The sequence below is a fragment of the Dipodomys spectabilis genome, unplaced genomic scaffold (assembly GCF_019054845.1).
Source record: "Dipodomys spectabilis isolate Male_0828 unplaced genomic scaffold, ASM1905484v1 ptg000783l, whole genome shotgun sequence".
Taxonomy (NCBI): domain Eukaryota; kingdom Metazoa; phylum Chordata; class Mammalia; order Rodentia; family Heteromyidae; genus Dipodomys; species Dipodomys spectabilis.
This window is the reverse complement of record NW_024871460.1, coordinates 20,560,156-20,588,145: the sequence shown is the minus strand read 5'-3', so window position 1 is coordinate 20,588,145 and position 27,990 is coordinate 20,560,156. Positions and strand designations below refer to the sequence as shown.

General features: G+C 33.3%; 1 protein-coding gene and 1 pseudogene across 2 annotated transcripts in view; one reads left to right on the top strand and one right to left on the bottom strand.

The window, feature by feature from the left end:
• Positions 1-27,990, top strand: part of Vps13b (vacuolar protein sorting 13 homolog B) — a 505,216-nt gene that overhangs the window by 54,747 nt on the left and 422,479 nt on the right. For both annotated transcript variants that reach the window (XM_042673185.1, XM_042673186.1), the window contains exons 13-17: positions 3,980-4,171; positions 9,004-9,173; positions 9,277-9,471; positions 10,519-10,643; positions 25,209-25,390. In XM_042673185.1, coding sequence (XP_042529119.1) covers positions 3,980-4,171; positions 9,004-9,173; positions 9,277-9,471; positions 10,519-10,643; positions 25,209-25,390 — 864 coding nt within the window. The remainder of the gene's footprint in view (positions 1-3,979; positions 4,172-9,003; positions 9,174-9,276; positions 9,472-10,518; positions 10,644-25,208; positions 25,391-27,990) is intronic.
• LOC122102275 lies at positions 20,624-24,680 on the bottom strand (annotated as a pseudogene).

Genomic DNA, 27,990 nt, shown 5'->3' with positions numbered 1-27,990 from the left:
TCTAATTAAATTTTTAAAAATTACCTTTTTTATTTTTTGGTCCATCATGGGGCTTGAACTCAGGGCCTGGATACTGTCCTTGAGCCTCTTTTGTGCTAAAGGCTAGTGCTTTACCACTTGAGCCACAGCTCTAATTCTGGCTTTTTCTCAGTAGCTTATTGGAGATAAACAGTCTCATTTACTTTTCTGCTTGGGCTGGCTTTGAACTGTGATCCTCAGATCTCAGCCTCCAGAGTATCTAGAATTACTGGCTAAGAATTATCTCTAAGTAGTTGTACAAACTACTAAATTCAACATGACGTTTTCTTCATGGATTTAAGTGCCTTGTGCCTTCATGTGTTTTTGAATCCTGTATTTGTATTTCTACTTTAGACTCTTTAGAGGCTCAGGATTAAATATGTAATGTGTACTTGACATATTTACATTGGTTTGTCACAGATATCTAAGAACTTACTAGGTTCAGAATTATTATCTCCATGTTTACTATCTATTCTGTTCCTAGGATTCATACATTATTATATTTTATCAAATTTTGTTTTCAAAAGTATGTACTCAATGAAATTCTATGCTTTATTCAGAAAGGCTGACATTGCCCCATTCATAAGGAAATGGAAAGACTTGGAAAAACTTGTATTAAGCAAAGTAAGCCACACCCAAAGAAACATATGCTTTACCTCATTTGTAATAATTAGAATGTGCCTTTAAGTCTACAAGTGGATAGTACCAATGGATAGTAAGAGACAAATAGTTACACTGGGTGTGATTAATTAAACAGTATTGTAGACATTCACAAAGTGAGAAGGAGAGGATCACAAGGGCTCAATAACTACTGTGCAAATGATCATATAAAATGATGCTTATTGAAATAAACTTCAAGAAATGGAAAGACGAGGTTTTTTTTTTTTATTGTATTGCTTGTGGTTCTTTTTTTTTTTCTTTTTGTCTTTGGTGTATTCCCTTTTGTCGCTGTTTTTGATTTCTCTACTCTGTCTTGTATTTAAGTTTATCTTACCTGGGGAAGGGAAAGGAATGCACAGAAATGGTGGGATAAAAGCCAAACCAATTTAGCAGTGATACTTAGGCACTGTGTTGGAAATGAACTATACAACTTGGGGGGTCAGGGGACAAAAACTGGGAGGGGGTACCACTGTTCAAAAGAAATGTGCTCATTACCTGACTTATGTAACTATAACCCCTCTGTATATCACCTTTACAATAACATTTTTTGAAAAAGAAAACTATTTCAAACAATCCTGTTCTCATTAGCTTGACTGTTAATCCCCATGCAATATACCATAAACTCTAGATTTTAGTAGCTTTCTTGCTTCCACTTTTCTGTCAATAATCGAAACTGTATTGCATAAGATGCTCAAAAACTTCCAATACTTTATTCAGAATTAGAATTTCAGTACTTTACCAAATTCTGGTCTTTTAATTACTTGGTGCATATTGATATCTATTAAGAAAGATAGAGTCAAGGTAAGTACTGGTGGCATCTGCCTATAATCCTAGCTTCTCAGGTGCTTAAATCTGAAAAATCATGGTTTAAAGTTAACCCTGGAAAAGGTTCTATTTCATCTTGACCAGAAAAATGCCAGATTAGTGGTATGGTTCAGGTGGTAGAGCATCAGCTGTGAGAAGAAAGTCAAGCAATAATGAAGGACCCTGAGTTCAAGCCCTGGTACCAGCACCCTCTCAAAAAAAAAAAACATTGGGAGGAATATGGTTCAAATGGTAGAATACATGCCTAGAAAGCACGCTGTCTTGAGTTCAATCTCGAATACTGTGAAACCAAAACCAAAACCAAAAATAACAAAAAGAAAAAACAAACTAAAAAACAAAACTATAGAACTCCAAAGGCTAGAATCAGAAAGAACCATTTTTTGGAATGAAAGATGGATTTTGACATTGTGGATGTTGAGAGAGAAATGTTCTGTAGCCAATTAGATATATGAATGTTCAACTCTGTTTTGTGTTCTAAGCTCTTTGTAAATTATTATAGTGTTGTAGTTGTCAATTGGGAGGTTTATTAAATTCAGTATAATTTCTCCATGTATTTGGCAACTGGGTTATACACTAGTTATCTTTATTCTTCCCTGACGCCCCCCCCCCCCCCCTCGGTCTCTTTTATTTTTTTGGTCGGTCGTGGGCCTTGAACTCTGGGCCTGGGCGCTGTCCCTGAGCTCTTCAGCTCAAGGCCAGTACTCTACCACTTGAACTCCAGCACCACTTCTGGTTTTCTGCTGTTTAATGGAGATAAGATCTCATGAACTTTGCTGCTTGGGCTGGCTTTGAACTGTGATCCTCAGATCTCAGCCTCCTGAGTAGCTAGGATTACAGGTGTGAGTCACTGGCACCCAGCTTTCCTGTAGTTTTTAAAAGATAAAAACGATGTATGTTTCCTAGATCATTTTTATATTTGTTATTGAGAAGCTAGTAGTTTAATTTTTGTTTTTTAGTTTTTGTTAGATAAATTTTGTTGTGCATTTTTTTGAGCAGTCTACTGTAGCATAGATAACTTTAGTAATTTCTTTTTAAGCAAAATGTTGAACTATAACATATATACCAAAAAAATTGTGTGTATTTATCTACAGAATTTAAAATAATTATAATGTCTTTACACAGAAGACATGAATTAGCCATTGCTACTAGAAAATTTCTAAAATCTTTCTGTGCTACCAATTTCCTCCGTCACTAGAAGAAACTGACATTTGTAACAATCACTTTCTTGCTTTTGTTTTACCACTTATGTGTCTGCTTTCTTAATTGTGCAAGATTTGTTTTTTGAGAAAATAGTATTTTGTCTTAATTTAACCTGTGACCATAACATGTTCTTTTAAGAACTAAGCAATCATTTTATTTACTTGATTTTGGCTTTTAGGTAGCTGTGTTCAAATGTTTATCTTGTGGATCTTATTTACATTATATAGTAGTGATATTAGTGATGGCTAATATTTATTAGCTTTAAATATAAAGTTTTTTTCTAAGAGTTTTCTTCTGGGTCAAATAACCTTTAAATTTACTTTTTTACACTTATTATTAGGATATATTGTTCATGGTGCTTTATTATTATTATTATTATTTTTGTTGGTCATGGGGCTTGAACTCAGGGGTCTGGGTGCTGTCCTTGATCCTTGTTGTGCTCAAGGCTAGACTTCTACCACTTGGGCCACAGTGCCACTTCTGGTTTTATGTGTGTGTGTTTTAAAATTTATTGTTGAGGTGATGTTCAGAGGGGTTACAGTTACATAAGTAAGATAGTGAGTACATTTCTTGTAGAATTTGTTACTCCTTCTCTCATACTTCTGGTTTTTGAGTGGTACTTGGAGTTAAGAGTCTTGTGGGGACTTTTCTGACCAGGCTGGCTTTGAACCTTGATCTTAAGATCTCAGCCTCTTGTGCAGACAGGATTACAGGCATGAATCACTGGCACCCAGCTCATGGTGCTTTTTTTTTTTTCCCCCAATCTCTGAGTTGTAGTTTGTTTTTTAAGCTTTACTTACACAGCAAGGGACTTTGTTGTTAAAATTTCACACATAGCTGTAATATATTCCAATAAATCTCACTTCCTTTAGTATTTTAAAAAACGTATTAGCTTATTAAATTTTCATAATTCCTTATGATTATACTTTACGGTTACTGGGTATCAGTATTATACATATCAGAAAAATGTATCATTAATTTTATATGTTTTACTTGATATTTAAGTGTGTGTATTTATAGATTTTTTTTCTGTTCTGACAGACAAAACTTTTTTAGCTTTTGGGTCATCTGGTTTAGAAAATATAAATACATTTTTTCATTCAATTGACATTAAAGATCAACTGTACTCATTTGTATGAATAGTATTTTTGTTCAAGTTATTAGAATATCCAAAAAAGCCCTAAAAGTGAAACAACAATAACAAAAGAATCCGTCTATCTATATATTTAATATATGTGATACTTAAAATACTGATAAAGAATTTGACTTTTTGTAGGTTCTGCAAATCAACCAGAGTTTTCTTCAGGGAAAAGTGAAGATTTGGGATCAGTGCAAGAGAAATCTACCAAAAGCCTTGTTATAGGTCCGCTTGATTTTCGCTTGGATAGTAGTGCAGTACATAGAATTTTGAAAATGATTGTTTGTTCTATGGAACATGAATATGAACCATATAGCAAGCTTAAACCAGGTTTGTTTTTTAGCTTCCTTAATTACCAGATGATTTGAATAATTATACAACCTAGTTTGTCTTCTTTTCCTTATCTTCCCTCTTTAGTGTATTTTGCCTGTTAGCAAAGATTTAAATGTACTCATTTGTCAATTGATATAATGTGTGAAAGTTCTAAGAGATGTCATGGCCTGGAAATGTTTTGCATAAGAACTGTATTTACCAGCATTTGTTATAGTTTTTGGTATTCTGTTCAGTGTATACTTGTGAATTATGATGATTTTTACATTGATAGGTTTCTAAAGAGCCTCATAAAGTGATGGGTCCAAACTTAAAAATATAATATTCAAGGAAATAAGTACTACTGATGAAAAAGAATTACTATAAAACTATTTTTTTTACATGGTATAAAAGTTAAGTGTTCATTGTTTCAAAAAGTACATTTCTTTAATGTAATTAAGCAACTCTTGGTTAGTGTAGAAGAGAATAGCATAATTAGAGAATATAGGTAGTAGTTAAGAACTCAGCTGATGGAGTCAGACTATGGCTTGGAATTTGCCTTTACCTGTTAACCTTAGGAAATTCACATCTTGTAACTTCTGTTTTCTCTGTCTCTATATTAAGGTATATAATTATAGCAGATGGCTAGTTGTCTCCTCAGTATCCATTATTCTCATATGAAATACATTTTTTTTAAAGTCCTCATTCTAGGACTGGAATTCGGGCCTGGGCACTGTCCCTGAGATTTGGTGTTCAAGGCTTGTATTCTACCATTTGAGCCACAGCTGAACTTCTAGCTTTTTGGTGGTTAGTTGAGATAAGAGTCTCTTAGACTTTCCTGCCTGAGTTGGCTTTGAACCATGTTTCTCAGATCTCAGCTTCCTAAGTAGTGAGGATGACATGTGTGAGCCATTAGTGACTGACTTGAAATATAAATTTTTATAACAAATATAAAGACTATCTCAGATGTACTCATATGATTATCTCTGGCTACTGGGATGAGAACTGAATTTTGGAATTTTAGTCATGACTAACAAAAAGATCATATCCCTCTCTCCTCTTCCTTTTGTCTAGAAAGCAGAAATAATGGCAGAAATTGGAACTGAAAGCTGTATGTTAAGGATAGCAGCAGAGCAGTAAGATAAAAAGAACTTAAAATCTCAGGACTTGTGGTAGCATGATGTCAGATCAGGTTCCTTTAGACTCAAATTGTGTGCAAAGAATTAACCACTATTTTTGTTGAAGCTTCTGCTCTACCACATTGAAAAATGTATCTCTAACACTGTAAAGGTTTTGTTCCTGTAAAACTTTTATCTCCTTACTTTGTACTTCTCTTTTCCTTTACCCCTAACACTTAGAAATTATTAGTCTTGCATTTCTACAGTTTGGCCATTTCACAAATGTTAATTAAGTAGTATAATTTATAATATAAGGTTTTAGTATTGGCTTATTTTGCTATGTGTGATTCTCTGGAAGTTTATCTAAGTTGTTTACACCAGCATTTTGTTTTTATTGTTGAGAAGTGTTTTATTGTGTGTATGTACTACAGTTTGTAAAGTTAATCACACAATGAAGGACATTTAGAAGGAATCTCGCCTTTGGCTATTATAATAAAACTTTTTATGTGAACATAAATTTTCATTTCTTTGGAATTAAAGCTCAAGTGTGCAATTGCTAGGTTATATAGTGGTTGGATATTTAATTTTTTAAAAAGAAATTCCAAAATTCTTTTTAGTAATGCCTGTGAACTTTTATATTTCCATTAGCAAGGAATGTGTGCTCCAGGTTTTCTTTTTTTTTTATTTTTAGTCACTCTATTAGACCTGTAATTTTAACTGGCAATCTTGTCTTTTTTGTAGTTTAAAATAGTATTTCCTTACTGACTAATATAGAATACCTCTTTTTTTCTTATTTGCTGTTTTAATATTTTTATTTTTATTTCTCTAGTGAAATATTTATTCAATCTTTTGCCCATTTTAAATTGGATTTTTTTTTAAAATTTTTTCTAAAAATCTGTGATTTTTGCTTTTAGTTGATTTCTCTTCATGATGATTGAAGTTTATGTAGAAATTTGTTTGTTTTTTCAATTCTCTTGATTCAGCAAATATCATTGTTGAAATACCTATCCTTCCTCCATTGAACTTGTTATGTAGCTTTGTCAAAAATCTGTGTATGTGGCCTGGGAATGTGGCCTAGTGGTAGATGCTTGCTTAGCATGCATGAAGCCCCACCTTTGATTTCTCAGTACCACATACACAGAAAAAGCCAGAAGTGGCGCTGTGGCTCGAGTGGTAGAACACTAGCTTTGAGCTGAAGAGCCCAGGGACAGTGCCCAGGCCCAGAGTTCAAGCCCTACGACTGACCAAAAAAACAAAACAAAATAAAAAAACAAACCCCAAAATCTATGCATGTCTGATTGTGGTATATCAAAACATGCATATAGAATATACTGACCAAATCAGGGTAATTGGCATTTTCTATTTCTTTCTTTTTATTTGAAACCTTCAAGCTCCTTTTTTCTACATCTTCATTATATATGCAGCAGATTATTATTATTATTGTGAACTATAGCCGGGAACACCAAAACTCATTCATTCTATCTAACTATGGTTTGAAACTTATCCAATCTTCCTTTAGCTCCTTCCCTATTCCTAACCTCCAGCCATTTATCTCAATTTTGAATACAATAAAGTAGACTAAGAAAAAATCATAGACATGTGGTTTCCTTTTAATAACTTAGCTCTGTCAACCTATTATGAAATGTCCTCATACCTAGCTTCAAGGTAATCTCTAGAAAAGTCCATACATCTCACAGATATTTGGAGCATTTTAGTGGTAAATGAAAGGAGCCATTTAGTGCACCAAGGCAGCCAGCAACTTTTCCTGTGGTGGAACTATGCAATAAATCTTTATTTAAGCCATTTGGTTATCTAAAAATAGATTTACATAAAGACACTGCTAGGTGACCTTAGTTTAATATGCAGGAAATCCTTATGTTGCATAGTGATTTGGGTATATAAAAATGATGATACAGCTAGATATAGTGTCATTTGTCATTCTAACACCTGGGAGACAGGAGAATTTTGAATTATTGAGAGACTTTGATTACATTATAAAGACCTTGTAAAAACCAAACCCAAAGAGACCTTGTAAAGTAATCTTAATAGTCAAGGGAAAAATTGGAATTGTTCTAGAATTCTAATTTAGAAGTTTTTTTTTTTTTTTATTAAAATAGATGTCTGTTTTGCCAATATCATTTGTTGAAGGGACCATCTTTTTCCAGTATATGCTTTGGATCCTTTTTTCAAAATTAGATGGCCGGGACTGTGAGGTTGTTTCTGCCCTGACCTGGGTCTTCAGATTTGTTGCATTGGTCTTTAGTTCTATTTTTTGTATGTTTTGGCTTTGTAGTACTTTTTTTTTTTTTTTTTTGGGTCCGGTCGTGGGGCCTGAACTCTGGGCCTGGGCACTGTCCCTTAGCTCTTCAGCTCAAGGCTAGTGCTCTACCATTTGAGCCACAGCGCCACTTCCAGCTTTTTTCTTCTTGCTTATGTGGTGCTGAGGAATCGAACCCAGGGCCTCAGGCATGCAAGGCAAGCGCTCTACCACTGAGCCACCTTCCCAGCCCTTTGTAGTACATTTTGAAGCTCAGTTATATATATCTTCAGTTATATATATCTCAGTTATATATATCTTCAGCATTGTTCTTTTTAATTTAGGATTACTTCTGCCATTACTTCTGCAATTTAGCATTACTTCTGTTATGTTCCCATATAAATTTTTTAATTGATTTTTTTTTTTTATTCTGTGAAGAATGACATTTGGACTTTTTGGGTATTGAATTGATTCTGTACATTGCTTTGGTAGTATGACCTTGTCACAGTATTAATTCTGCTACCCATGAATGAGGGAGTTCTTTCTGATTTAAAAAAATTTTTTTTTCAAACTGTCCTGTTTTTATTTTTCATTTATTTATTTATTTATTTATTGTCGGTCGTGGGGCTTGAACTCGGCCTGGGCGCTGTCCCTCAGCTCTTCAGCCCAAGGCGAGCGCTCTACCACTTGAGCTACAGCGCCACTTCCGCTTTTCTGGTGGTTTATTGGAGATAGGAGTTTCACGGTCTCTCCTGCCCGGGCTGGCTTTGAACGGCGATCCTCAGATCTCAGCCTCCTGAGTAGCTAGGATTACAGGCGTGAGCCACCAGTGCCCGGCTTTCTACATGCGTTTTGAAACTTAGTATTCTTTGTCTTTTTCATTTTAATATTTCTAGTCTTTGTGTAGTTCTTTATCACGTTTGACTATTTACACATATCTCATGCCTAATAATGTTGACTAGCATTTGGTACAACCTTTGGTCATTTAGGTATATTTTCTTTTGCTCATCCAAGTGTTTTTTTGTGTCTATTTTTCTATTGCATTATCTATTTCTGAATGATTTCTATACATTTTTATATTTTAAAATATGCTATGGATATAAGTCCTTTGTGGAGATCTCTGCTTGTGTATCTTTTCACCTTTAAATAGATGGCAAATAATTTTTCTCTTACTCTGTGTCTCACCTTAACCTGATCTAAATGATATTTCATGACTAAGCTATTATTTGATGGAAGTTATTATTCTTCAAAAGAGAAAGGCCTTTTCAAAATATTTAAAAATAAGTTATTTAATTTTTATATGGCTAAAATATCAATATTTAGATTAATATATACTTCATTTTAAAGTAGCTTATTTTGCAACTGCTTCATTACTCAAAAGTGAAATGGAATTTGACTTTAAAATTTGGGGAAATGATTAACTCATTTTTCAATTTAAGAAAATTATTTTAAAATATTTTTGTTAACTTTCATTTTAGAAATTAAAGATGAAAATCCAACTATTCTGAATCCTGAAGAAGTAGCTTCTCTGGAGGAATATATTCCTACTCGACATACAAGTGTTACTTTCCTTAAATGTACCTGCACGATTTTTATGGCTGAGTTTAACTTGCTAGATCATTTGCTTCCTGTCATTATGGGAGAAAAGGTATATATGTAATATATCACTGCAACATATACAAGTCTGAAGTTTGTATAAAGGGACATGTATAGCAATCTTAAAATATAAAATGGTCACTGTTATTTTCCAGAACTCAAGTAGCTTCATGAATACTACAAACTTCCAGTCATTTCGGCCTTTGCCATCCATTCAGATACTGGTGGATAAAGTTAATATGGAACATTCTGTCCCGATGTATGCAGAACAGTTAGTGCACATGGTCAGCAGCCTGCCTCAAGCTTCTGATAATCTGCTTCATTACTGCTATGCACACTGCTACCTTAAGGTATGGAAAGTGAATTTCTTTCTTCATTAATACCTTTTTCATTAATGCTTTGAAAGTTTTGAGTACTTTTCCTTGTTGTTGGAGGTTGTAATTTCACGTAATTAGTAGAATTCTAATAAATTTAGCTTTCTAATTTATTCTAATAAATTAAGCTTTCTTTATGACTCCAATATAATTTAAATAAAACTAATGTATGTATTTAAAAGTATGTTTGGATAATTCCAAATGACTGATACTTGTAAGTTAATGATAATTATAATTTTTGAAAATTTTACCTATTATTGATAATGATATTTATAAGCAGTATGAAAGCCCTTTTAATATGAGCACTTTAAAAGACTAATGAGTTCTTTGAAAGAACATTGATATAGGAAAGGTAGTATATGTAACAAACCTTTCATTGGTATATAGAGTATTCAATGTTTTAAAAATAAAGCTTAAAGCCAGAAGTGGCGCTGTGGCTCAAGTGGTAGAGTGCTAGCCTAGAGCTGAGGGACAGTGCCCAGGCCCAGAGTTCAGGCCCCACTACCAGACCAAAAAAAAAAAAAAAAAGATTCACTTAAAAATAAAGCTTGAGGGCTGGGAAGGTGGCTCAGTGGTAGAGTGCTTGCCTTGCATGCATGAGGCCCTGGGTTCGATTCCTCAGCACCACATAACCAGAAAAAGCCGGATGCGGCGCTGTGGCTCAAGTGGTAGAGAGCTTGCCTTGAGCTGAAGAGCTGAGGGACAGCGCCCAGGCCCAGAGTTCAGGTCCACCGGCAAAAAAAAAAAAAAAAAAAAAGCTTGAGTCCTTGTCTTGATTATTTAATTTTATATTTGATACTTATGTGGTATAGTATGTTTTCATACTTTTAGGATTTGATCGAACTTTTCTTGATTTTGATATAGCTAATATCTAATTGAATAAAAGGTATTGATAGGGAAGTGGAAAAAGACATTGGAACATATTTATTGTGAAGGTGTTTTATAGCAAATGGAAACTGATGTTTTTTATCTTTGTGCTTGTTAAACATTTATGAACATTTGAATCTTTTCCTTTTGTTTCAGATATTTGGTTTCCAGGCAGGACTGACATCTTTGGATTATAATGGTTCTTACTGCTTACCCGTCCAAATCATTCCCTCCTTCAGCACTGCTCTTTATGGTAAACACCTGAAACTCCCCACTTGCTGGTAAGTATTATATGTCAATTTTCCTTTTATAATTTTAGAAAGGAAAAATCCAGATGTATCTGTTTTATTCCCTATATTAGATGTCTACAAAATTAGCAAAAAACTATATAATGTCTGAAATGTGTTAGCTCACAGCATCTTTAGTGATAGTAATAACTATGCATGGAGTAGTAACTGTTAATCCAATGTGGAGGTATAATAAAATGTTGCTGCTTCAGATAGTAGCAGAAGCTATCAATACAGTGCCCTTTTTCTAAAAGCCATTATGATTTAATAAATAGTTACAGTTACTGTGAAGGCCAACATGTTTTTCTATTAAATTTTTTTTGTCAGTTGTGGGGCCTGAACTTTGGGCCTGGGCACTGTCCCGCAGTTCTTCAGCTCAAGCTTAGCACTCTGCCACTTGAGCCACAGTGCCACTTCAAGCTTTTTCTGCTTATGTGGTGCTGAGGAATTGAACTCTCATACATGTGAGGCAAGCACTCTATCACTGAGCCACCTTCTCAGCCCCTATTAAATTATTTTATAGTTAGTATTCTCATCATAATACAGCTAGATACAATATATTTGACAAGTTTAGTAGCTTTTTCTTAAAGTAGAATTTTAATGCTTATTATCTCGTTTTATTTAGAGATAATGTTTTCTTAAATGCAAAGACATTTACAAACAAGGCAATGCTTACTACTTGTATGTCTTTAGTTAAATGTAATGTTTTAAATACATTGTTTAAGTAGATGAAATAATGTTTAAATATGAAAGTATTTTCTAGTAAAATCTTTATTCATTTTAAAATATAGACTATTTCAATTATTTAGAATGTGTCTTTGTTTTGTCATTTAAATTAGTAACCTTATTTTTGTAGAATATGCTTTCCATTATTTTTTAATTAATAGCATGATTTCTAGAAAAGTAAATGTTAATTTATCTAAATTCTTCAGTTCTTTTAATAATATATAACTTATAAAATGAAATTTGTAGGGTAAATTCCCACATTTCTAGGAAACTTACCAGTTAATCTAGAAAATTAACTGAAAGTAGTAGTTGTAATGAAGTTTTTTTTAAAAAAAGGAATTCTGTAAAAGTAAGCCATTTCAAAGTTACTGTTGGCAGATTTTGTTTTATAATTATTCATTTGTAGTCCTTGCAGGCCACTTACTATAAAAAGATGGATTTAACTTTTATTTGACTTTACATAAAATGTTGTATTTGAACTAAATTTTATATTCTATATTTCTTTTCTTTATTTTTTGTTGGTTGTGGGGCTTGAACTCACAGCCTGGGTGCTGTTCCTGAACTTTTTTCTTCCCATAGCACCACTTTGGGTTTTCTGGTGGTTAATTGGAGATAAGAGTCTCACAGACTTTTCCTGCCCAAGTTGGCTTCAAGCTGCAATCCTCAGATTTCAGTTTCCAGAGTAGCTAGAAATAGAGGTGTCAGCCACCGGCTCCCAGCCTGTATTTCTTTCTTTCTTTCTTTTTTTTAAAATGTTTTTTATTGTAAAAATAGTGCACAGAGGGGTAACAGTTAAATGAATAAGGTAGTGAGTACATTTCCTATGGAGCATTGTTACCTCCCCCTTGTTTTTTCTCTAGCATCCCTTCCCCAACCTCCCTCCTCCCCCCTCAAGTTGTAAAGTTCGTTTTCTACATAGTATCTTGTACATCTCATTGTTACAATGGGTCAACCTATTTCTTTGTTTGGTATTTCTTTTTTTAAATTTAATTTAATTTTTAAAAATTATTTTATTTTATTTTTTATTGTGAAAATACTGTACAGAGGGGTTACAATTACATGAGCAAGGTAATGAGTACATTTCTTATCAAGCATTGTTGCCTCCTCCTTTGTTCCCCTTCCCATCCTGTATTTCTTTTATAAGGTTACATTCCTTTCCCTTAAGAAATATCATGAGATTTGTTATAGTACCTTCTGTTATTCTCAATCTTTATAAGTATTTCTGAAAAATATTAGATATATTCTGGTTTTTCTTTTACAAGACAGAAATAATTTCTACTCTGTAAAATACTGTAGTCTACTATATAAAACTCAATTTTTTAAGCCAAAATTTCTAAATGAATTATATTCCTTACATAAATAATTGAACACTAAAATAAATGTGTTTTAAGGATATTATTAACCATAGCCAAGATATGAAATCAGCCCAAATACTCCTCAGTGGATGAACTGATCAAGAAAATATGGTATATGTATACAATGTTCTATTCATCCATCAGAAAGAATTATATTGTATCATTTGTATGGAATGGAAAGACTTGGAAAACCTTATAACAAGTAAGCCAGACCCAGAAAAACATGGTGCATGGTTTCCCTCATTTGTGTAGGCTAGAATATGTCTAAAAATCCATAAGTAAACATACTAGGTGATAAGCAAAAGGTTGCAAATGAATTAACTGAAATGTGATAGACTCTCTTGAGAGGACAAATAGTGCAATTCTTTAAAAAGACTAAGCCAAAGCCCAACAAAATAAGTACCAGAAAACAAACACTTGCAAGAGGTGAGGGAGGGGCAGGGAGAGAAGAGTAAAAGAATGAAGGACGAAGTGGGGAGAATGCAGGCAAGAATTCATTGGACATACCACAGAATTGAGAAATAAAAGGGAAGGGGGATGAAGATGTTGATGCCTCAGATCAAGATGGATTGTGTACATAAACTACTTTGTTAAAAGGAAAAAAATACATAAGTAACCTAAAGTCAATTAAAAAATTGATACATAAATAACCTAAATTTGGGGAAGGATTGGGAGGGGTGAGTAAGATTATTGAATGGGGTGACCATTCATCAGGATGCACTGTATTTATAAACTGCTTTGTTGAATGGCAATTCCTTTGTACAATTCCCTAAAATAATAAAAATATTCAAAAAGGACTTACTAGAAATAGAAAGATTGTCAAATTAGAAGTCTAAAATCTAAAAAAATCTAAATGCTAAAAGCATGAAATCTGAGATTGCTGAGAGTAGTTAAAAGCACTGCTACATTATTTTGGTGATATTTTTATTGTCCTTTACATAGTATTAGTGCTTTGAAATAATTCATTTAAATTGCAATGTTTTTCTTTTTTGTGCTGGCCAGTTACAATAATGATTAATAAATACTAAAGATGATAAATGAACTTTGCTAGGATTAGTCAATAGTATGTAGAGATTATAATACTGATCTCATAGAATTAGTGAATATTGATTTGGATAGAATTTTAGGCATTCTCAATTTCTGAGTCTTATCATGCACAATTTATAATCTGCCACTGGTTGAACATTTTATTTAAAGAATGTACTTAATAAGGCAGTCAGATTTTCCCAGCTTTAAGTCTCCCTCTTCTCCACCCTTCTTCCTTCCCTCCCCCTCTTAGCTTATGACATATAAGCAATAACCTTAAAAGTATTAGTAAGTCATTGTCATACTTAAAAAATGAGAATATATATTTCTCTTTAATATTGAGTAATTCCTTAGCCCCATGCTAGCTAGCTTGATTTTAACTAGCGACAATGCTGAACAGTCTGCTTGTAGGAGGGATATCCTTATAGTGGAGTCTGTCTTTGAGTTGGTGTTAATGAAAAGATTTTGAACTTGGTTCTAGTTGTTCATGGTGTGATCTAGTATCTGAAGTTCAAGTGAGGCATGTACTGATTAGTTGGCCTCCCTAGAACTGAAACTGAAGCTCTTGTTTTCTGACCTAGCTCAGAATATCACCAGGGTAAAAAAAAAAATCTTTTCTTTTTTTTTTTTTAAAAAATCTTTTCAAATTTAATGGAAATTGAGACCTTCAAGTCTAAGTGTGAATAGAAGCTGACACATCCCTTGAGCCCAGATGTTAGAAGGCAGCCTGAGAAATACATAGTCAGATGCTGTCTTTAAAAAGAAAAAAAAATAAGAAGAGCCTATAATATTTGTTAGACAAATAAATAATAAGTAACCACATAGGGCTTAGTTTGTTCAACTGCCCTGCCATTAATTGTACCAGAGTAGAAGGCTCAAACCTAGTTGATTGCTTTGTATCTTAATTTCCAATGTTGGCTTTTATTCTTCTGTCTGCTTTTGTGATTAACTTTTTTTTTATTGAGTATTTTAAAACTCCTAAGAATTTACAAGAGTGTTAATTTCATTATCCTCATCTTAGTGGCATCAACCTAATTTTCAGCTTTGGTTCTTCAGGCTTGTATTATGATGTACTTTTATAGAATGTTTTGAATTGAAAGCAAATATCGACATCATTTATTACAACCTTTTTCTGTCAACAGTGAAAAAAACTAAGACCGTATAGTTAACCACTGCTTGAGTTTGATCTTGTCTGTCTTGGTTTAAGACTCTTTCAGCTGTCCTGCATTGCTTTTAAAAATTATTTCTACTGTTTGTATTGTGGTAAAGTGTACATAAAATAAAATTATACTTTAGCTATTTTAAATTTAAGATACAGTAGCCTTAACTTTATTTGCATTGTTCTTCATTAAGCATTATCACTCATCTTGCCATCTTTCAAATTTATATTCTGGTGTATGTACTTATGCTTCAATAAGAATTACTTTTGTTTAGTTTATTGTAAGATTTTGCGTTTTTTGTACTACAGTTATCCCCAAAAGCATTTTCTTTTATGTTTTTCTTTTACTAATAAATAACGTTGACTTTTTATTTTCTGTCCTCATCTGTCACCTAACATTTACATTCAAATATTTCAGAAATTTGAAAAATGACGAAATATATATGTGTCAGCATAATGATCTAACATATAAAACTTATATTTAAAGTAACTTGAAGTTACTAAAATAATTGTAATTGCAAATATATGGTATTGACTAACACTAGTTGCAGTGTTGAGAAGGAAATAATTAAATATACTTGGATGAAATTTCAGTGTAATTTTATACTTGGCATTTAAAAGACCACTGTAGAAGCATGCATATTCATATAGAAGGATCTTGATTTCTAAGCTATAAGGTTTAGTCATAAAAAGAATGCTATACACATATTTATATATTCCCATTGAAATTACTACAGTCATATTTGAAACCATGAGATCAATATACAGAGGTTTTTGGTGTGCATAGAAAATGGTTATCTGTGATAAAAGAGCTGAGTGAAAATATAGAATATATTTTACTTTTATTTTTTATCTATCATTTAATTAAAACATTTAAAACTTTCTTTGAGTATAGTGTATTAAATAAGTTGTCATGAAAAGGAATATTTAAAACTGCTCTCATAAGTTAGTGTAGTTTTATACATATTTTATTTTGGAAAATGTGAGGTAATCTTTACTGTACAGGATATGAGTAATAAAATACATTTTTGGAACCAATTTGTATGCTAAAACTGCATTTGGGGACTTTATATAAATCTTTAGATTCAGCTGTTGGTGAGAATATTTCAGTTGCCATGAAGTATGTTTATTTTAAAAGAATTGATTGTTCCTTATGTACAAATATTTAATGATATTGCTATAAAGGTAAATGGATTGTTTAATTTCTTTTTACCTAGTTGTAACAACCATGTTTTGTGTTTTCTCTTTAAATTTATTTTTGTCTTGTCTTTTTTGGTGCTGTGGAAATAACCTAGGGCTTGCATATGCTGGGCAGACATTCTAAGCTATATCCCTGTACTCTATTTAAAATATTGAAAGAGGATTAAAAAAAATAGAAATGCAAGTTTGATGCAGAAATTTTCTCAGCTCTATATTAGAATTGTCCATCAAATGGTATAACCAGAATCTTTATAAATTATTTGTTATTTAGGGCATACTCCTTTTCAGTCTTTGCTACTACACAATTAAGACCTACTTGTTTCTATTTCCTTCAATTTATCCTGGAGTTTGTCCAAGTTTTGTTTTAATGAGTTGTTTATCCCCCTAGTTACACTAGGATTTATTTTACCCCAGAGAATATTATTTGAATTGACAGTTTTCAAACCAATTCTGTAAAATGAACATATGTGAATTTCTGGATATGAAAAATAGGCATATGCTAAATAAATTATACTCCAAAACTTAACTATTAAAAAATAGCCTTAATAATGTTCAGAACAACTCCAGAATTTGTTAGGTATTTTTTAGAATGAATTTACATTGAACTGTCTTATTTTAAAAAGGTTTGATAAATACGTCGAGGAGAATTATGCTTTTATTCTGCATTTTCAATCACATTTTAATGAGTGTTCCAAATAATTTAAATAGGGTTGTAAAAGCTGTTGGTATTTAAAAAGTTTGTGAAGCAAGTATGGCCTAATGTAATGGTTAGATAAGAGTTTGATAATGGTTAGGTAATAGGTATGTAAGCATTTAGTATTTTCTATACTTGTTAGACATTTAAAAATTGACAAAAAGCAAGAGAAATAAATGCTATTCATTGGTATTACAGTAACAATACTACATATATTGTATAAGGTAATATCTATTACTAAATCATTGTAAATTTCCTCATTTTAGCTTATATGCTACCTGATTGTTTAACACAAGTATGATAAAAAGACTTCTATTTGTGGTCATTATAGGTGAAAATAAAACCACAAAAACATGTCATGAGTCTATAAAATTTATTGAATACTGACTTTTGTCCAAACTCCTATTTTCTTTGATATTATATTGGAAGAAGAAAATTATTACTCACCCTTGGGCAGTATTAAAGTGTAAAAGTACATTAATCTTTTAAATTTGCATGTGCTTAAGTTTGTATTCAAACCAATTAGCTATTTGAGGACAATTTTATGTGCCAAGAAGGTTTAAAAAACTCATATGTACAGTAGCAGAATTTATTCTAAAATAGTAAACACTCACTTGTAAAAAAGACTTACATGTATAATTTTGCCTTGTGAATGATGCTATAGTTTTAAGAACATAGCTCTTGCCGTACCATAAAATTTCACAAATGTCAGAGTATGTGACTGAAAATAGTGTCTGGATTAGTGCCTTTTGTTTTGTAATTGTATTTTGTAGAAGGTACTTAAAATATTTCATCACTTATTCACTAATAACAATTTTTTTGGTTGAAGATAGTAACAGAAATTTGAGAGCATTAGATAGTTAACTGTTCATTTTTAAACTAAAAGGGAGAAAAAGAGGAGTAGGAAGAGAGGAGGAAGAGGAGAAAAAGAAGATAGCTAGAAGAGTATTAAGATTTAGAAAATGGTCCAGATATTGTTGGAAAAGGAAAAGGAAATTTGCAGTTAAATGCAAATTTGTAAATGAGTGAATTTTTAAATTCTCCTATCTATATTGATCTGTTTTACCTATTTGATGTTAAAAATCTTAAGTGTATATTTTCTGGTCCATTCATCCCAGTGCTTTGTCTTTCAAGGCAAAATATGGCCAGCGTTGTGAATCAAGCGGTAAATTTAGAGTCACGTGTTGCTATCAAATAGTGAAAGTTCTTTGGGCAATATGGTAAATCATTGTGTAAATCATTTGTTATGCTAGTTAAGAGAGATATGTAGCCTTAGCATCTTACTTGCTTCAAATATTTTGAATGAGGGAAGGCAGTGGTTACTTGGACCATTTCTAGGAATACTATAGGGAGCTTTTTTTTTATTTGAGCAAAATTCCATGTAATATAAAATTCACATTTTGGCTATTTTAAACTGTCTAATTTAGTGGCTTTGAATATTTTCAATGTTGTGCTGTTATCACTCCTCTGTAATTCAGATCTCACCAAAGTTCAGCTGGGCTGCTGGTGGTTCATGCCTATAATCCAAACTACTCAGGAGATCTGAGAATCAGGGTTAAAAGCCAGCCCAGGCAAGGAAGTCTGTGATACTCTTATTTCCAATTAAGCACTAGAAAACCGGAAGTGGTGGTGGCTCCAAGTGGTAGAGCACTAGCCTTGGGGTCCCCCCTACTCCAAAAAAACACACAGGGACAGTGCCCAAATCCTGAGTTCAAGCCCCATAGCTAACAAACAAAAACAAAGAAGTTCTGTTTTAATGATGCTAAATATTTCATGGAATGGAATAATAATATCTGGCATTTCATTTTTGGCTTCTTTTACTTAGCATAATATTTGTAAAGTTCATTTATATTTTATGGGTCAGCATTTTATTCTTCTGATGTATGGTATTTTGTCCACTTATCAGTGTTATAGTTTTTGTTTCCACTTCTGGACTGTTAAGAATACTTTCTGGTATGAACTTTCATGAGTGTGGTTTTATATCCTATGGGTGTCAACCTGTCATTATAATTATTGGGTTATAACCTCTTAACAAACTCCAAAATTGTGTTATAATATACATACAACCATTTCTTCTTATTTTTTGAAAACACATTTTTGTCTAATGTATTATAGCTGTTGCGTTGCATGTAAAGTGGTATTTCCTAGTTTTAATTTCCATTTCCCTAATGATTAATGATTGTGAGTAGCCTTTCATATAATCATTGGTTATTTATCTTTTTTGTGCAAGTGTCTATTTTAGTCTTATGTTTCTCTTAAAACAGAGCTTTGTATCTTTTTGTTATTGAATTATGGAATTTTTTTATGCATTTTGGAAGCTTGTCCCTTATCAGATACATGATTTGGAAATATTTCTAATATTTTGTATATCATTGTTTAACTTTGTTTAAATATCACTTAATTCTCAAAAGTTTTAAATTCTGATGAAATCCAACTTATCTGTTGTTGCTTTTGCTTTTTGTGCCATATTTAGAAATTATTTCTTATTCAAGATCATGAACATTCATGCCTTTGTTTACTTCTAAGAACTTTATAGTTTTAGCTCTGATTCATAGTGAATTCAGGTTTTTTTGCTTTGAGGTATTAGTCCATATTAGTTCTTTGGTATGCATATGTTTAATAGCTTCTAACAACTTGCTGTAAGGCTTTATTTTTCATTGCTTGGGTTTAATACCCTTATTTAAAATATTTTAAACACAAATAAAGAGGTTTATTTCTAGGCTCTCAGATGTAAAGAATCAATCTATGTGTTTATTCTTATGCTAGTATGATACTATTTTGATTACTGTATCTTTGTAATATCTTTTAAAGTTAGAAAGTTTGAGTCTTTTTTTTTTTCTGGTGCTAGTGTTTGAACATGTGTCCCCAAACTTGCTAGATAATGGCTTTATCATTTGAGCTATGCCCCAGGAAATTTTGATTTAGTTAAATAGTTCTCACTTTTCTGTTTTGAGTAGGATTTGGACCTCAATCTTCCTACATGCCTATATTGCATAGCTGGAATTAAACTTCGTACAACTTTGACAGGATTGTTTGTTGAGATGAGATCTTGTTAATGTTTTGCCTAGATTGACCTTGAATCATCATTCTCCTGATCTCTGCCTCCCACATTGCAGGGATGCCTGGTCTGTGCCACAATGCCTAGTCCTACTAGCTTTATTCTTTAGAATTGTTTTTTATTAAAATCATAAATGTACAACAGCTTCTTAATTCTATACACACACTTACTTTTTTTTTTTTTCTTGTCGATTGTGGGGCTTTAACTCTGGGCCTGGGTGCTGTTTCTGAGCTCTTGAGCTCAATGGCACTGAACCACAGTGCTATTTACAGTTTTCTGGTGTTTAACTCCCCGGGCAGGGAAGTCTGTGATCGCTTTGAACTGTGATCCTCAGATCTCAGCCTCCTGAGTGGCTAGGATTACAGATGTGAGCCACCAAGCACCCAGCTACACAAGGAAAAATGTTATGTCTTAGTACACCATGATCCTGGCTATAGATTTTCAAAACTTCTGAGAAAAATCTTAAAGTTTTCACAGATCACCTGAAACTTACAAACTTAACATTATCAAAAAAGGAATGCTTTTTACACTCTTACAAAGACCAGGAGAAAGAAACAACAATTAAAAAATTAAGAAACTGTCTCAAAGGCTCCACAGTAAGGTTATTAAATAATCCAATCCATTCACAAAATGGCTCTCTGCATATGCCCTGGCGTCTTCTGCCTTACCATTGTATATTTATTCATGACTGAGATAAGATTTTTCTTAACTTCTTTATTTTGATAAGTAGGAACTGTTCTGTTATCTCCAGGCTCTCATCCTCTCCTATTTATACAATGAATTCTATGGAAAATAGGGAGAAGCTCAGTATTGGCTGCTCCCACCATAACCACCACTTCCACCACTGCCTCCTGGATCATAGTTTCCTCCACCATATAGTCTTCTCATGTTTCTGCCACCACTCTTCATTGGACCATAGTTAGAAGGTTGCTGGTTGTAATCTACAAAACCATTGTAATTTGCACGTCCACAATTTCCTCCTCTATAGCTGTCTTAACAACCTTAGCCCCCACCCTGGTTGCCATATCCATGACTTCCACTACCATATCCTCTTCTTCTTCTTCTTCCTCCATAACCAGGGCTACCTCCAAGTCCTCCTCCATACCCATGATGGTCATCCCCAAATCCATGACCACTTCCATATCCATCAGATCCTCCTCTAAAGTTACTTCCGGGTCCTGGTCCAAATTTTACATTGCCACGGCTAGAATCCCCCAAACCAAAGTTCCCTCCTCTTCTACTCCTAGAACTTTGGACCTCTTGCATTTCTTGTCTAGACAGTGCCTTCCTTTTTTATGCATTGTGACCATTGGTAGTGGTTTTTTTTTTTTGTTTTTTTTTTGACAGTCCTGGGGCTTGAACTCCATCCCTAGGCTCTGACCCTGATTCTCTGTGTTCAAGGCTAGCACTCTACGCGTGAGCCACATAACCACATCTGGCTTTTACTGTTTATTGGTACTGATGAATGGAACCCAGGGCTTCATGCATGCTAGGCAGGCACTCTACCACTAAGCCAACATTCCCAGCCCAAAAGTGTGACATTTTTGCAATACAGTTTTATACACAGGCCCTTGGTCATCAAAAATAACAAAGCCAAAGCCTCTTTTCTTTCCAGACTGCCTATCAGTAATTATTTTAAGGGTACCAATTTTTCCATGTTCTTCAAAGTAATCTCTAAGGTGATGTTCCTCAGTATCTTCTTTAATTCCACCAACAAACAGCTTCATCACTGTCACAGGAGCCCCTGGTTTTCCAGACTCCTCTTTTTTTTGGCTCAACCACTCATCAACTGAATGAGGCCTGGCAGCCATGGCAGCATCAACCTCAGCCATGGATGAGTAAGTTACAAAACCAAATCCTCCTGATCTTTTGCTTGCAGGATCTCTCATAACCACAGTTTGTGAGCTTTCCCCATTGCTTGTAGTAGTTTCTCAAACTTCCTTCTGTGGTTTCAAAGCTTAAGCCATCGTGGACTCAGTCACACAGTCTGATTTCCCGCAGCCGAGGGAGATGAAAGAGATCTCCGTGGATGAACAAGAACAGAACTCGTTCTGGTGCTGTAATGAGAACTGCAGCTGCTGGAGAAACACCGTCCAGCGTTCTCCACATGGAACTGGCACTGCTGCTATTCAACTTTATTCGTTTTCAAGATTGTTTTAGCCAATAGATCCCTTGCAATTCTGTGTGAATTTTAAGATTGGTATATTCATTTCTTTAAAATAGGTACCTGGGATTCTTTATTTATTGGGAAGGGGTTATCTATCGATTGCTTTATGGAATCAATATTGCTATCTTAAAAATAAAGTTTTTTGGTCCATAAACATGAATTGTCTTTTCATTTCTTTAAGTTATCTTCATTTCTTTAAATCATACTTTGTAGTTTGTAGTACACAAAACATTGTTATATTTTTCTCTGAGGACTTTAACTTTTTTCTTTTTGATGGTAATAGAAATGAAATTGTTTTAAGACTTAATGTCATTTTTAGATTGTAAGTTATAATCACATAAATGTAAGATTGATTTATCTTGTAATTTGAAACTTTGTTGTATTCATTTATTAGCTCGAAGTTTTTAAAAAATATTGTAATATGTTAGTAGTGATAGTTTTATTTCTAATGCTGCAGTTTGAAGGTCTTACTCATTTTTCTTGTTTGGAACTTCTCGAATTTTTTTCTTGGAATAGGGACTGACAAGTCTCCCCCATTCTCTCCCAAGTTTCTGGGGCCACAGGGACACACCACTGTACCTGGCTTTATAGAGCTGAATAGCAGGGCAAGAACAGACATTCTTGTTTAGTTTCTGATTTTGGTAAGAAAGCTTTCAGCCTTTCATCCTTGAGTATAATATGGATAGTATACTTTTCATAAATGTTTTAAATTGCTTTTAAAAGGTCAATTCCTAACATTTGGGTTAGATTCTTTGTTCCTTTTATGAGGAACTTTCATGAGACTTTTTGGCTTTTCTGTCATTTTTGCCCATCACTAAAAAAGGCTTAGGGAGGTGGGGTTTGTTTCAAAGAGGAGGAATAAAATCGATAAACTTGGAATAGGAGCAGTTGGATTAATCGATAATGATATCTTGACTTTACCTTTTAAAATATTTAAAATGATCTTTTAATAATTGTATAAAGGGATTTAGTTTAACAGGTGATTTTGTGTACAATTCATATTGATCATTTTCTCCCCTTTCATTATTCTCCCATCCATCCCAATCCCACCTTGCCCTCAAGTTTTCTAGTTCCAATTTTACATTGAGTATTAGGTACATTGAGTATTAAGACTGTATTTATCCACCATTCTTCTCTTCATTCATCTAAGTATTAAGACGGTATTTGTCCATCATTCTTTTCTTCATCTACTCTCTTCCCTTAATTCTTACTCTTCTCACACAAGGCATGTTTCATCTTTCTGATACTCATTTTGTTAAATTGTCTGTTAATTGTTCCAAAGTGTTATATCATGGAAATCTAACCCTGTGTATATCATACTTTAGTCAGTTTGATTTTATATATAAATATGTGTATAGCCCTGTATGCATTTTTATAAGTTCATATTTTATATCTAACATAGAGGTACATTGATTATACTGATATCTGGCCTTTGCAGTTAAAATAATTAACTTATTATCTTTAAGTAATGGTGTAAAGGGATTTCAGTTCAACATGTCAATTGATGCTTAAAAGACATCTTCATCTGTGTCACCCTTCCATCATTCCCCTTCCTCCCATTTGTCCCAACCCACACATACTCTCAAGTAAGAACAACTTATTTATTGTTCTCATAACTTTTTATCTTAGTATATTAACACATTCAGAAATAACTTTTATGTGTAGATAACCATTTCATATTATATGAAATCATTATTTTACAATTTTGTATTTTTACTTGAACATATTTTATGATCTTTCATGTTAATAAACCTTTATTCTTTTATTGTCTGAGTAGTTTTGTATGAAGTTATCATAATTTATTTGACAATGAGATTGTCTCATGTTTAATAATATAATACTGCGAAACCTATCATTGTGTAAGCCTTCTTTGAGAATAATGAGACCTTTTACCTGGTGAAGACTGAGAGCTATGGTTTATGGTCTAGCATATTTATTGGTCATTCCTGGTTTCATCGTTGTGAGTTTCCTATTCAGATCTTTTAGCCATTAAAATAATTGGATATATTTTGTTTTTCCTTAAAGAATTTTTGAAGTGCTTTTGTTGAAATACTTTGTATTCTTCAGGATCCATTTTCAGTTAGTCTTTAAGCAATATCTTTCTTCCTTGTGACTCATAAGGATGGTATATCATTTTGTTTTATTTAACACTAGTCACAGACAGAATCAGAAGAATAAGGTATCAGTGAAATAGATACTTTGGGAATTTAAAAAATTAAAAAAATTCCTAGTCATTGTTATAGGAAGTGAATATATTGTGACTGTTTCATAAATACTTGTAGGAAGAAGGATAGTGTGAATGTCCCTAGCTCAGATCACTTGGAATAACATTGCATTGCACACACACACACACACACACACACACACACACACACACACACACACACACACACACACACACACACACACACACACACACACACACACACACACACACACACACACACACACACACACACACACACACACACACACACACACACACACACTGGGATTTAAATGCAGGCCTTTGAGCCTGTTAGGCTCTTGCACTTTTGTTATGATTATTTTGTAATTTGGTCTTGCTTTTTGTCTGGACTGGTTGGGACCACTATCCTCTTATTTACCTTAACTACCGTAGCTGGGATGATTGGTATAGATGACCATGCCCAGCTTGAGATGTGTCTCAGGAACTTTTTGCTCTGGCTGGCCTTCAACAGTAACCCTCCTGATCTCATCTACCTGAGTAGCAGAGGTTACAGACAGGTGCTATCTATCCTGCTTGATAGTAGCTTGTATTTAATTTTATCTGTGTGTCTACTGGCTTTTGTATATGAAAAAGGAGTAGTTACAGTGACAAAATTTAATGTGTTAAAAAATATGATATTTAGAACAGTGCAGATCTACTAGTAATTCTTCTATAACTCAATGACTATCATTTTTATTTGGGGTGATTAATTTGATTGAAAAATCTAACTAATGCAACAGAACTTACAAGTATATAGAATTTGTATTTGTGTTTTACATGATTTGTAAGACTTTTTGAAATATTGAAACATTTGGAGAATTGCAATCTAGTTGATTTAATTTAGTTTGAAAATATTTTGAATGTTTACCCTTTTCTGTGTTTCTTTACAAAACAGTGTGGTGTTTATAATGCTATTTACCATACTTTTATTCTGTTTTATTATGTAGGACCAAACAATCTCAGATTGTCATTACTGAAGGTATATTTGAACTTCCAAATCTTACAATTCAAGGTACAAGAGCTCAGACACTTATGCTGCAGGCAATCTATCAAAGTTGGTCTCATATTGGAAATGTGAACTCTTTAGCAGTGAATGAAGCTTTGATGAATGAAGTCTTCCAAACTACAAGTAAGTGAGCAATTTTGTTGATGGTCAAGTGGAAATTATGTTTTAGAGCTGACTACTGTCATTCAGATCTGCATGTCTAGCATGTTCCACCTAAATTATAATCTATTTCTTGTGAAAGTGGATATTTATAGCTTATGTTTGAAGTCACTAGTAAGGATTAAGCAATCCAGTTTTGTTTCCTAGAACAAATTTCTGGATCTGTTTTCTATTTAAAAGACATTATGAGTATTATTATTTACCAACGGTTCACTTAATTTGCCTGTGGGCCTCACATAGGTAACTATGGAATTGTTAATATGCATGTTTAAATAGATAAACAAGCCAAGTATGAATGCTGTATGTTTGATTATGCTGGTAAAGTGAAATATAATTACTCATAACATTTGATAAGACATAGCAGGCATTTTTTTTGTGAAAACATTAATATTACATCTTGAAAAGTTAACTACTAAAAACAATTTCGGTTTTGATCTGATCTTAGTTTAATTTCTTCATCTTCAGTTTGCAGATAAACAGTTTATAGGTTTGGTTTTACAATTTTAGCTTCAAAATAATCATATCTGCAAGTGATCCCTAGTTTTTAAAGATGAGACACTTTAAATGTAATTATTCTTTATTTATCTTGTTAAATAATTATTTTAAATTCTTCACTAATACTTCTTAAAGGTTTGAGACTTTAGTGTAGGGAATATAGCACAAATTGTGATAGGGTCTGTTATGTAATTACAGTCTTCTTAAATTAGCCAGTTCTTCTCCCTTCCCCTCCCCTCCCCCTCCTCCTTCACCTTCCTCTCCCCTTTTCTCCTCCCCCTCTCCCCCCTTCCTCCTCTTCCTCCTCCTCCTCCTCCAACTCTTCTTCTTCTTCTTCTTCCTCCTCCTCCTCTTCTTCCTCTTCTTCTTCTGGTATTTTATGGTTGTTGGGTGATATATTTAGAAATGTAAAAGAATGACAAGATGAATGTTGCATTAACCTATAGTCTCTTCACTAAGAGCTCTGAGTTTTTGAACCTGCTAAAGAACTGTACATATTTTAGCATCTGTATTATTATTTTTTTTTTTTTTTTGCCAGTCCTGAGGCTTGAACTCTGGGCCTTAGTGCTGTCCCTGAGTTTCTTTTTGCTCAAGGCTAGTACTCTACCACTTGAGCCGCAGCACCACTTCTGGCTTTCTTGAGTAGTTTATTGGAGATAAAGAGTCTTATGGACTTTCCTGCCTGGGCTGGCTTTGAACTGTGATCCTCAAATTTCAGCCTCTGAGTAGCTGGGATTATAGGTATGAGCCACTGGTACCCAGTGAGATTCTCTTTTTGAATTGATTCTTTTTCTCAGTGTGTTGAGTGTACCCCAGTCTTTTGATTCATAAATAATTTTTCTTGCTTTAGCATAGTTACAACAGCTTTCTTTTGGTTGGTTTTTGTTTGTACTTCTTCTTCCAGTCTTTTACTTAAAAATGAATGTATTGAGGTATATAGCTTGTGAAGTTTTCTTATGCCCCTGCCCTAGGGGGCTGGTAATGAAACTATACTACTTTCTACTTTTCTCTGCTGCCTTTATATTTCTTTCTGCTTAAAAATTTTTTTATTGTTATTATGAAGATGATGTACAGAATGTTTAGTTACACAAGTCAGGCAAAGAGTATACTTCTTTTTGGACAATGGCACTCCTTTCCTCATTCTCTCGCAGTTTTTCCCTCCCATCCCTACTTACAAGTTGTATAGTTGTATGTTGATTAGTTGGTACTCTAAAAATAGCTGTTTAACCTATTTTTTCCTTTAATAATTGTTAAGAAAGTCATTTACTGTACAGCAAATTAGATTATTTTATTTTATTGGATCATAGAATATAAAACAGTACCCTAACTCAATCTTTTCATTCTAAATATTAAACTATTAATGGTGCTACAGAAATATAATACTTTTAATTTTAAGGTTCAAAACTGCAAAATGACTTCAGGAAGGAAAAGAGTGTGTTTTTTTGTTTGTTTTTATTTTTATTTTATTTTTATTGTGAAAATACTGTACAGAGGGGTTACAATTACATGGGCAAAATAATGAGTACACTTCTTATCAAGCATTGTAGCCTCCTCCTTTGTTTCCCCTTCCCATCCTCCCCCTGCCCCTCTACCCAGTCCCCTTCCACCAAAGTTGTAAAGTTCATTTTCGACATAACGACTTGTATATCTCATTGTTGCAATGGGTCCACCTGTATCACTATTTAAATGATTTGTTTTTTCCCTTCCCCTCCACAAATTATACCGACATCAAATACAGTGAAAGCAGGGGTTATACTGTGGGGGAGGGACTGCTTGTTTTTTTTTTTTTTGGTGCCAGAACTGGGGCTTGACCTCAGGGCCTGTCACTCTTGTTTAGCTTTTCATTCAAGTCTGACACTTTTACCACTTGAGCCACAACTCCATTATTGGCTTTTTGCCAGTTAATTGGATATAAGAGTCTTTTAGACTTTAGTCTTTTACCTAGGATTATTGTCATTAGGCACCTGTGCCTGGCTTGTAAAAGAGTTTTTTCTTTTTGATAAACTATGTTATAGAGGCAAGAGATAATTTTTTTGTGTGTGTGTGTGTTGAGCCAAATCATTAGCTAC